Source organism: Pogoniulus pusillus, chromosome 7, assembly GCF_015220805.1.
Source record: "Pogoniulus pusillus isolate bPogPus1 chromosome 7, bPogPus1.pri, whole genome shotgun sequence".
NCBI classification, from domain to species: Eukaryota; Metazoa; Chordata; class Aves; order Piciformes; family Lybiidae; genus Pogoniulus; species Pogoniulus pusillus.
The window spans coordinates 7,165,079-7,177,498 of record NC_087270.1 but is presented as its reverse complement, the minus strand read 5'-3'; the positions used below and the strand labels follow the sequence as shown (position 1 = coordinate 7,177,498).

The 12,420-nt window shown below is 47.4% G+C and overlaps 1 protein-coding gene across 9 annotated transcripts in view; it reads right to left on the bottom strand.

Annotated features, from left to right (window-relative positions):
* DST (dystonin) overlaps window positions 1-12,420 on the bottom strand; it is a 337,092-nt gene that overhangs the window by 171,060 nt on the left and 153,612 nt on the right. For all 9 annotated transcript variants that reach the window (XM_064145802.1, XM_064145796.1, XM_064145803.1 and 6 more), the window contains one exon: window positions 9,518-9,684. In XM_064145802.1, the coding sequence (XP_064001872.1) occupies window positions 9,518-9,684 (167 nt within the window). The remainder of the gene's footprint in view (window positions 1-9,517; window positions 9,685-12,420) is intronic.

Below are 12,420 nucleotides of genomic sequence, written 5' to 3'. Positions count from 1 at the left end.
TCTGCTGTCCCACCTACCCACAGGGCAAGACAGCAGGGGTCAGAATCACTTCACTTGCTAGAACAGATCTAACATCTGAGACCAAAACTGTACAAACACAGCATTTTCTAGGAACTGAGCTTGCAGTGCCTTCCTCAACAGGCATGACTTCTCATCACACCAGTGGGCCTGCTCATGAAATGCCATTATCTAGTTACACAAGAACATAATGCTCCTGCTGGAACTTTTAGCATCGTGCAAATGCTAAAAGACAAATGATCTAATATAAGAACTGTGATACTATGAAGTGTAGAAAGGAGTGCACACACTCCACTGTTACAAAAAGCATGTGTGTCTGATGTTTGCAGGATCACAGCTCTCATCTGTCCAAGTCTTGCTGAATGGCTGTGCAGCCTTCAGGTGCATCAGCCAAGCCTGTCAGTTTCATATCATCAGCAAGTTAATCTTCTTGTCCTACCTTCTGTATTTGACTTGTTTTCTTCAGAAAGTAAAGTGAGCTGGTCTGTAAAGATGTCATTTTCTAGCATTAGTAGCCACTGTGCTTAACAAAGAAGTGATAGGTGTCACTTAAATCTTACAGCTATTATTTTTGCTATGGCTTAAATTCCATTTTCAGACACTTTTGAACTGAAATTGCCCGTAGTCTGCACGTACCAAAGGCTCAGGGTAGTCTGAGGTGGAAAAACAACCAGTTTGTTACTCTGGTTCATCTTTGTGGTTTTTAATTTGCTTTGATTTAAAATAAACATATCTGCAAAGTGTAATGCAGATCTGTAACTCAGATTGCTAGCTGAAATCTGGCATGCAATGCCTAATAAAAGGAGAAGCTTTCACTCTCTGTTGATACCAACTTTTTCTACAGAATTTAACAAGGAGATATAGCTCTGGAAAAAGATAAAATGTTTCTTCTTCCTGGGCAAAAGGCATAAGAAAATGAAAATAAAAATAAAAATCAAGAGCATTTACCTAAAACACAGTGTGGAAACTAGAAATGCCTGAGGAGACAGAGCTGCAAGATAAAGACCCCAGTGTGTAGACAGCAGTATCTCCAGGAAAAGCTGGGCATTACATGCTGATTCAAGACAGTCTCCAAAACCTTGAAGTCTGGCTCACAGGTTTTTGCTACGTACGATAGGATGGTATGAAAGGAACATCATGTGCTTTTGAAACTGCCTTCAGTCAGATTTGTTCCAACACAACACACTGAAGGAAACAATACACGCCTTCAAAGGAAGATTAAGCTGTAAAAGACCAATTATGTAAGAGATGAGGCACAGAGCATATTCTCAAAACTCCTGGGCACTGAGAGAGTCATTGGATACTGGAATGGGCTGCCTGGGGAGGTGGTGGAGTCGCCGTCCCTGGGGCACTTCAAGGCAAGGTTGGACATGGCACTTGGTGCCATGGTCTAGCCTTGAGCTCTGTGGTAGAGGGTTGGACTTGATGATCTGTGAGGTCTCTTCCAACCCTGATGATACTGTGATTATCTGCAGCTTTCACTAATCACTGATTCATAGAATCAAGCAGGTTGGAAGAGACCTCCAAGATCATCCAGGCCAACCTAGCACCCAGCCCTATTCAGTCAACTAGACCATGGCACTAAGTGCCTCAGCCAGGCTTTGCTTGAACACCTCCAGGGATGGTGACTCCACCACCTCCCTGGGCAGCCCATTCCAATGCCAATCACTCTCTCTGACAACAACTTCCTCCTAACATCCAGCCTAGACTTTCCCCAGCACAACTTGAGGCTGTGTCCCCTTGTTCTCTTGCTGGTTGCCTGGCAGAAGAGACCAACCCCCACCTGGCTACAGCCTCCCTTCAGGTAGTTGTAGACAGCAATGAGCCTCCTCTTCTCCAGGCTAAACACCCTCAGCTCCCTCAGCCTCTCCTCACAGGGCTGTGCTCCAGGCCCCTCACCAGCTTTGTCACCCTTCTCTGGACACCTTCCAGCACCTCAACATCTCTCTTGAATTGAGGGGCCCAGAAATGGACCAGTCTAGTTGGTTAGGGCTGGGTGATAGGTTGGACTGGATGATCTTGGAGGTCTCTTCCAACCTGGTTGATTCTATGATTCTATGGACACAGCACTCAAGGTGTGGCCTGACCAGTGCTGAGTACAGGGGCAGAATAACCTCCCTTGTCCTACTGGCCACACTGTTCCTGATGCAAGCCAGGATGCCATTGGCTCTCTTGGCCAGCTGGGCACACTGCTGGCTCATCTTCAGCCTACTATCCACCAGTACCCCCAGGTCCCTTTCCTCCTGGCTGCTCTCCAGCCACTCTGTCCCCAGCCTGCAGTGCTGCTTGGGGTTGTTGTGGCCAAAGTTGAGAACCCTGCACTTGGCCTTGTTAAATGTCACGATTGCGGATCTGAAGAAAGGTGTGGAGGCTCCTGAACAGTTGTATGATTAACATACCTGGTAACACTCAGTGTTAAAAGTGACTTTTTAATTTTACATTTTTATCTTGTCTTTCTATGTAAGAGTAGCAGCAGGATAAGCAAGATCCAATGCCTTCAAAGGAGCCCCATGAGGGAGCCCAGTCCAGTATGGAGCCCTCTTCATTTCCCAGGGATTTAATCACCTACAGGGTGTTTCAAAATGGAATCTTTCTTTGTTATCCTTTTAAACACAGACAACTGCTAACTGCTGGAAAGCAGGTGTGAAGGTTTGGGTCTTCTCTGCCCCCCACACTTTGGAAACCACCCAGACTAGACTCAGCCAGCTCTGGAAATTGAATGAAGCTTATATTTACAGCTTAGCACAATATACAAGCAGATAGTTACAGTATCTACAGTTATAGACAGAAATAGACAAGGGAAAAGGTAATACAGAAACACAGCAGCCCTCCCAGAAACCTGAGTCCCCAGGAGGGGCTCTCAACCACCCCTGCACCTTCCCCCTACCCCTCTCTCAACCTTCCCCCAGTCCCAAGGAAGAATGGAGGTTCGGCCAAAGGGTCAGGAAGCAAAGTGGATGAGTCAAAGAGGCTAGAGAGAGACAGCTCAGAGCTCCCCAGCAGGAGAAGAGCTTTTATCTATGTTTTGATTCTTCTTCTTGTATCTCTCAGTAAGCCTATGAGTTGTGCCAGGGGAAGTATTGTCTGGATGTTAGGAGGAAGTTTTTGCCAGAGAGAGTTACTGGCATTGGAATGGGCTGCCCAGGGAGGTGGTGGAGGCACCATCCCTGGAGGTGTTCAAGCAAAGCCTGGCTGAGGCACTTAGTGCCATGGTCTAGCTGACTGGCTAGGGCTGGGTGCTAGGTTGGAGTGGATGAGCTTGGAGGTCTCTTCCAACCTGCTTGATTCTATGAAGTAGACATCACCATTGTTTTCCATTCACAGCCTGTAATCTAGTTCTTCTCACCAAAACATTCTAGCCTGCTTCAAACTAGCACAGCAGGCTTCTCATATGAAAACAGATCATATTTGCCTAAATCTGAAGTATGGGGGAAAAAAAAAGGTCAGGTTGTATATGTAGCTAAGCACCTCAGTAATTTTTCTTCTCATTTCTCTCATTGATAAAATTATGTTCCTCGATTTGAAAACTACTGGAAACTCACTTCATACCTTCAACAAAATAACACAGAAAGCCTCTGAAGGCCCTTACAAAAAAATCTCTTGACAATCTAATCCTTGTTGCTTGAAAGAAAACAGGAGAGCAGGTGACTGACTCAATGTTTGTTATCTGGCAGAGCAGTGCCAGCAGGGCAGGGAGATGGAGGGAATCTAGCTTGCCCAGCCCCCACACACCAGCTTGCTGGTCATCTCTGAATTGCTGCAGCAGGCACCAGAAGTAGTCATGCCAAAAGGAACGTCAGCATTACCCAGCTTCATTCCCATGCACCTTGAGGGGAGCAGGGAGACATGGCAAATCCACACAGGATTCCTGCATCAAAAATAATTAGCTGGTGTGCTAGTTTGAAGCAGGGTAGAATGTTTTGGTGAGAAGAACTAGATCATAGGCTGTGAAAGGAAAACAGTGGTGATGTCTACTCCCCTCAGAGTCTTCCTGAAGAAGAAACAAAAACATTAGATAACACTCTGGCCATTTTGATTCACTCTCTGGCTGAGCTGCATCTCCCTAACCTCACTCTCCACTCACCTTTGCTTCTTAACCTCTTGGCTGAACCTCCATTCTTCCTTAGGACTGGGGTAAGGTTGAGAGGGGCAGGGGGAAGGTGCAGGAGTGGTTGAGAGCTCCTCCTGGGGACTCAGGTTTCTGGGAGGGGAATTGTGTTTTCTGTATTACCTTTTACCTTGTCTATTTCTGTCTATAACTGTCTATACTGTAACTATCTGCTTGTATATTGTGCTAGCTGTAAATATAAGCTTCATTTATATTCCCAGAGCCAGCTGAGGCTAGTCTGGGTAACTTCTAAAGTGTGGGGGGGTGGGGTACACCCAAACCATCACAGCTGGCTTGCACCAAAAGGTGCTGGGATCCTCTACCAGCACAGAAAAAAATGGAAACTTCTACTAGAAGCCCAAATAAAACAAACCTTGCCTACTGTTAAGAGCCCATGGGCTGTTAGCCCCACCAAGAGGAGAGGCTTCCTGGTCACTAGCAACTGACTCACAGCCCAGCTCTTTGCCCAGCTCTCTACAGCTTCAGCAGTTCCTTGAACTCTTGAAGCTGGTGCATGCTTGCACATTTCAGATATAACACATGCCAGTGAAGGAGATAATTGCAACCTGCCATTCAAGTCTTACATCACCTAGAAAAGGACAGTGACACCTCCATATCTCACATATGACTAACTGTAAGGACCCTGCTGGACCTTTTCTCAGCCACAGTTCCAGGGCTATGAGCACAGGATTTGCCTGTCTGAAGTTCTGCTCACACAGTGTGGCTCCTGCCCTCCGTAGCTACTGGGGTGCTCACTTCTGGCCCCAGCTGAGCTATGGGCCCACTCCCAAGCAGGTGCCTGATGCTGGGGCTGCCCTGGTGCCCTCCTGTCTAGGGCAGTGGGATGGGCCCTGACTGCCAGGCTGTGGCCCAATGGGTCATCCGTGTGGAACACCACTGCTGTGCCCTCCCATGGGTAAGCCTGTGCTCTCCATCCACCACACAGCTTACAGTCACTTGGTACAACTGAAATTCTGATTATCAGTAATGCATTTCTGAGCTTTCTGGTTATTACCATCATGGCATGAAATGCTGTCCCCTTAAAATTAGGTCTGGGCTCATTTAAATCACTTCCAAGGCTGGCAGTCATGTCACTGTTGAAGAGGCCCACACCCACTCAGAGAGAGCAGACACCTTCTGGCTGTGGGCATGCAGTGCTTCTGTAAGGAGAGCTGTCTCCAGCCAGCATGGCATATCTAGCACAGGATGCAATGCTTCACAGCAACTGACAGACATGCACCTACAGCAGCCCTCTGCGACAGCAGCACCACAGTACAATCCCACCACCGGAGCAGACAACTCTGGTCACCCACCGTGGTGGAGGACACCAGCCAGCTGCACGCACAGGATGCTCAGCCTAGCTCCTGAGACCACCTGTCAGCCACAAAATGAGAGCTACTAAAAAAGGCAGCAAAATACATGGAGAATCACTGTCAGATATCACAGTATCACAGTATTATCAGGGTTGGAAGAGAGCACATAGATCATCAAGTCCAACCCTTTACCACAGAGCTCAAGGCCAGACCATGGCACCAAGTGCCACGTCCAATCCTGCCTTGAAGTGCCCCAGGGACGGCGACTCCACCACCTCCCTGGGCAGCCCATTCCAGTGTCCAATGACTCTCTCAGTGAAGAACTTTCTCCTCACCTCCAGCCTAAATCTCCCCTGGCACAGCTTGAGGCTGTGTCCTCTTGTTCTGGTGCTGGCCACCTGAGAGAAGAGAGCAACCTCCTCCTGGCCACAACCACCCCTCAGGTAGTTGCAGACAGCAATAAGGTCTCCCCTGAGCCTCCTCTTCTCCAGGCTAACCAATCCCAGCTCCCTCAGCCTCTCCTCGTAGGGCTGTGCTCAAGGCCTCTCCCCAGCCTCGTTGCCCTTCTCTGGACACGCTCAAGCATCTCAATGTCCCTCCTAAACTGGGGGGCCCAGAACTGAACACAGCACTCAAGGTGTGGTCTAACCAGTGCAGAGTACAGGGGCAGAATGACCTCCCTGCTCCTGCTGACCACACCATTCCTGATGCACATACCTTTTAGTGCTTAACCTATTCATTGCTCTAAACCATGCTTGAAATGAGCTCTCTGGAGTAAAACACTGCTGCTGAAAGTATCAGACAAATTTTTGGGGAGACCATTCCTGCCTTGTGATTAATAGCTGGAAATTATTATCTCTGTTTTCATGGTATAAAACAGCAAAGGAAAAAAAAACACAGAAGTCCACTGACATGAGTGGAAGAATCTCATTTAGTAAGCAAGATGGAGGCCAAGACTCTGTATTCTCTCAGAGCAAAAAGACATCAGATAAGGGTTCTGTGTCCTTCTCGGGAACATTTACTGCCCATAGGTGGAGAGGTTAGGAAAAGGATAAGCTAAATGGAAACTGGCACAGAAGAGCACAAAAGAGGCACTCAGCTCCTCAGCCACTGAATCATGTGCTCTGTGCAATGCACTTATATCAATGGTGCTAGTGCTTCCCTGCTAAAGCACTGTGAATGAAACTCAGGAGTGCTGCCAGAAATACTGTTCCAGTAAAGCAGTTGCAAGCACTCAGTCATGTCCCAAGGCCTTAATATTCACACAGCCAGAGGACAGAATTCAAGTTTTACATTATTTATTAACTGGAGCTGTATTACAGCTACGAGTTGCTGAGCTGTAAAGGCCACACTGCTCTATGTAAATTCTATAGGGCTCTGAAGAAGTTCTGGGAAACATTATGCATTATTCCACCTCATTAAGTTCCTTCCCTTTTTCCCTCCTCTCACTCTGTATCTTCCAAATTGTTTATTTTTTCAAATACTTGCCTGTGCTATTTTAATTCCTTTGGTTGTTCTGTCCTGAAGACAAATAGCCTAGACTTTTGACAGCTATTTCCTTTTGTCTTGCCAATGTTACTAAAATAAGACTTTCTTGCTGGCATGTGCCTCTTTCCTGACTGGCTAGCCAGAACAGAAGCATCATCAGAAAGAGACTTCATTGATTCAGACAGTTTCACTGTACCATGAAGTTAGGCACTGCCACAGATGAACTTCTCTAGGACTCACAGCGCCAGTATATGTAACACAGCCTCTCTGCATAGCCTGTGAGGAAGTTTCCATCTGCTTGACTTGTCTCCCATCCTACTTTAGTGTCCTAGCCCCCATACTGTATGCAAGGCTTCCTCTGCCTAGGCTTCTTTCTGTGGTGAGCCAAATGGTCCCAACAAGGGGAAATCCAAGAACAGAGTAATGTGCTCAGGGTCTGCTCCCTGGGAATGCATTAAAACGTACCAAATTTGTCTCTCCTCTGGTAGGGCAAGGGAGGTGATTCTCCCCCTTTACTCTGCTCTCCTCAGACTCCATCTGGAGTACTGTGTACAGTTCTGGAGCCCTCAATACAAGAAGGACATCAAACTTCTGGAGCAAGTCCAGAGGAGGGCCACAAAGACGGTCAGAGGGCTGGAGCACCTCTGCTATGAGGACAGGCTACAGGAGTTGGGGCTCTTCAGCCTGCAGAAGAGAAGACTTCAAGGAGACCTTACAGTAGCCTTCCAGTATCTGAAGGGGGCCTACAGGAAGGCTGGGGAGGGACTATTTCCAGGGTCTTGTAATGGCAGGATGAGGGGTAATGGGTTTAAACTAGAAGAGAGGAGATTTAAACTAGATGTTAGGAAGAAGTTCTTTACAGTGAGGCTGGTGAGACACTGGCACAGGTTGCCCAGGAAGGTTGCGGATGCTCCCTTTCTGGAGGTGTTCAAGGCCAGGCTGGATGAGGCCTTGAGTGACCTGCTCTATTGGGAGGTGTCCCTGCCTACGGCAGGAGGTTGGAAGTGGATGATCTTTGAGGTCCCTTCCAACCTAAACCATTCTATGATTCTACATACCAAGGAAACATGCACTCTCGAATTTCTTTATGATATGCCTCAGGGCATCCAGCACAAATTGCACATGCTGTAATGAAACCAGAAAGGTGCAAGCCTTGTGCAGTGAGGAATCAGTCGATTCACATTACTTAGCCCAGGGGCCAAAACACTCTCTCGTGTCGTCCTCTAAGGCACAAACCTCTTTATTCAATACAGGAACCAAAACAATATACAAAGCCAGAGAGATGTCACCAGCGAAGAGGGAACCCAGAGCACTGTAGACATCTTAGACCTTGTGCCTCTGATGAGCTTTGATGCCAAAGTCAGCACTATCAGGGGAAGTCTGCTCTTAGAACCCAGAATTAGAAATTCTCTATTGTCAGTAGACACATTCATCTGTATTTCAAGTTAACATACGTACTGTATCACAGAATCATAGAATCAACCAGGTTGGAAGAGACCTCCAACATCATCCAGGCCAACCTAGCACCCAGCCCTAGCCAGTCAACTACACCATGGCACTAAGTGCCTCAGCCAGGCTTTTATTGAACACCTCCAGGGACGGTGCCTCCACCACCTCCCTGGGCAGCCCATTCCAATGCCAATCACTCTCTCTGACAACAACTTCCTCCTAACATCCAGCCTAGACCTACCCCGGCACAACTTGAGACTGTGTCCCCTTGTTCTGCTGCTGGTTGCCTGGCAGAAGAGGCCAACCCCCACCTGGCTACAGCCTCCCTTCAGGTAGTTGTAGACAGTAATAAGATCACCCCTGAGCCTCCTCTTCTCCAGGCTGCACACCCCCAGCTCCCTCAGCCTCTCCTCATAGGGTTTGTGCTCCAGGCCCTTCACCAGCTTTGTTGCCCTTCTCTGGACATGCTCCAGCACCTCAACATCTTTCTTGAATTGAGGGGCCCAGAACTGGACACAGTTCCTTTAGCTCCTAGCCACAGCCACCAGGAGGCCTACTGATACCTGCGTAGCTCTGTATGAGCGTGACCACAAAGCACAGGGTAGCACAATTCCCATCTCAGACTGGTAACATTTGAGTCAGCCACCCTTTCCTGTAAGAACACGAGACACAAATCTCCATCTCAGAGCACTCCAAGCAGAAACACTAAAGAAGTTTTAGGAACCAGGGCCATTGTAAAGTCATACAGGGAAGCATATGGGGATCCCAGGTCACGAGGCAGTTCATGGCTTTCACCAGAACCAGAGATGTGCACTTCAGTGATCAGTCCTCCATCTACTCTGCCTATTTGGAAATGTCAGGATGACAAAAAAGGACTGTGGTGAAAACTCAACCCACAGATCTTCTCTCCTGCAGCCTGGAAGCGCCCCAAGAGAGATGGGCAGGATTAGTTTGAGCAAGTGTGGACACACAAGAGCTAACGCGGCATCCTCTGGCGGCAAAGCGCAACTAATTGCCCATGAAGAGCCCATTCACCTCCACACCTGCAGTGCTACAATAGGCATACACTGCAGAGCCTTCTCTCTACATCCATGAAAACGGTGTCCTTAACCTTTTCCAGGAGAACAAACGGAGCACTTACCTGTATTTATGAATGATGGCATTAAATAATCTCCCATCACGCCAGCAGGTAGTGAAATTTTCACAGCGTACTCCAGCGTAACCCTCAGTTGTCTGCTGCGACCACAGGAGCAGCCTCTCTTTAGCAGACATGTCCTCTGACTCTCCAGTAACATGGATATCAGATATCTAAAACAGAGTGAATGCAAATATTACATCTAACCCATAATAACTTTAAAATACTGCAGGCAAGCACAGTATCATTCTGAAGACTTTTCTTCCTGATGTCTGTATGCATAAATAGGAAGTTTTTTCCTGCACTGTATTTCTATTCTTTCATAGAATCACAGAATCAACCAGGTTGGAAAAGACCTCCAAGATCATCCAGGCCAACCTATCACCCTGCCCTAACCAATCAACTAGACCATGGCACTAAGTGCCTCAGCCAGGCTTTTCTTGAAGACCCCCAGGGACGGTGCCTCCACCACCTCCCTGGGCAGCCCATTCCAATGCCAATCACTCTCTCTGTGAAGAACTTCTTCCTAATATCCAGCCTATACCTACCCTGGCACAACTTGAGACTGTGTCCCCTTGTTCTATTGCTGGTTGCCTGGGAGAAGAGGCCAACCCCCACCTGGCTACAATGCCCCTTCAGGTAGTTGTAGACAGTAATAAGATCACCCCTGAGCCTCCTCTTCTCCAGGCTAAACACCCCCAGCTCCCTCAGCCTCTCCTCATAGGGTCTGTGCTCCAGGCCCCTCACCAGCTTTGTTGCCCTTCTCTGGACATGTTCCAGCAACTCAACATCTTTCTTGAATTGAGGGGATTATCCTTAGGCATCCTTATTATCTTTGGTATGAAACACAAAATACATAGCTCAATTTTTTCAGTTTGGCAGTCCTCACCCTCCTCATTTCTAGGGACAGTATAACATAAAAATTACTTAACTATGTGTATTTGATGCTTATAATGTGAAGACTAGTCTAATTTACCAATTGCACGTGATATATAACTATATGCCAAGTGCAATATACTTCACATAGAATCGTAGAATCAACCTGGTTGGAAGAAACCTCCAAGATCATCCAGTCCAACCTAGCACCCAGCCCTAGCCAGTCAACTAGACCATGGCACATGTATATAGTCACACCTACACAAGACCCATATTTCTGTTATTCAGACTTTATTTAGCTGTAATGTTCCTCTTTTAAAGCAGGTTAATTTACAATATGTCCTGTTCTGAAATTCAGCCACAAAACCAATTTTCAATGAAAACTGATAATGATGACTGTAGAGCAACACTTCCTGAGAAGTGTTTGAGAAATTTGTACTAAAAGACCAAAAACAGACATTTTGCCTGATAGATAATACAAACCTTCTGTAAGTATTAACAACTTCATGTCAAGGAATGCACGAAAGCATTGAGAATTTTACAGACAAATACTACTTTAGAGTACATCCAACCCTCCTCTAATGAAGTTCAGTCTGTTCACTTAGAAAACTATCAGTGCATTAATATGAAGCAGACATTTCCTTCATCTGCACAAGTATTGATTGTATCTCACGTTATAAAATTTGTACTCAATGTAAAGCTGAACTGCAAGATAAAACCAGAATATGACATGCTTTGGTAAAGCAAATATGATCACATCTTGACTTTCTTCTAAATGACCACTTATTTTTTACCACTTAGAATCATAGAATCAACCAGGTTGGAAGAGACCTCCAACATCATCCAGGCCAACCTAGCACCCAGCCCTAGCCAGACAACTAGACCATGGCACTAAGTGCCTCAGCCAGGCTTTGCTTGAACACCTCCAGGGACAGTGCCTCCACCACCTCCCTGGGCAGCCCATTCCAATGCCAATCACTCTCTCTGCCAACAACTTCCTCCTAATATCCGGCCAGGACCTACCCCAGCACAACTTGAGACTGTGTCCCCTTGTTCTGTTGCTGGTTGTCTGGGAGAAGAGACCAACCCCCACCTGGCTACAACCTCCCTTCAGATAGTTGTAGACAGCAATGAGGTCTGCCCTGAGCCTCCTCTTCTCCAGGCTGCACACCCCCAGCTCCCTCAGCCTCTCCTCATAGGGTTTGTGTTCCAGGCCCCTCACCAGCTTTGTTGCCCTTCTCTGGACACCTTCCAGCACCTCAACATCTCTCTTGAATTGAGGGGCCCAGAACTGGACACAGCACTCAAGGTGTGGCCTGACCAGTGCTGAGTACCGGGGAAGAATAACCTCCCTTGTCCTACTGGCCACACTGTTCCTGATGAGGCCAGGATGCCATTGGCTCTCTTGACCACCTGGGCACACTGCTGCCTCATCTTCAGCCTACTATCCACCAGTACCCCCAGGTCCCTTTCCTCCTGGCTGCTCTCCAGCCACTCTGTCCCCAGCCTGTAGTGCTGTTTGGGTTGTTGTGGCCCTTATCCAAAGTTACTATGAAGAACACAGGTACCATGAGCCTGCTCAACTAAGGACCCATGTACCATTGCTCAGGCATTACAAAAAGCAGGGGCCAAGGTGCCTGTGCAGAGGCAAGAGAGCTTAAGACAATGCCAAGATATGTGAGTGGACATCAAGCACCCCATCAGCCTACAGGAAAAGGCCATGCTGCATAAGCCCACATTCAGTACCATGGGGTCTGGAGCCAGCCTAAAAACAAGGGCTCAGGGGAGCTTCACCCACAGACAACTTTGGGCATGAAGAAGGTGCCCAAGTGAGCTTCAGAGGAAGCTTAACTCTGAATTATGCTAGTTTCAGCAATGCTGTTTCAGTATAAACCACTGTGCTGCAATAATTAGGTCAGGTGGCATGGCCATAACAATGCCTCCTCGCTTTGAATCTCTGCAAGCAAAGTTATCTTCTGTCTGAGCTATTCCTAGGAGGACTTAAACAGACTGGCCAGAAAATTATGGGGTTT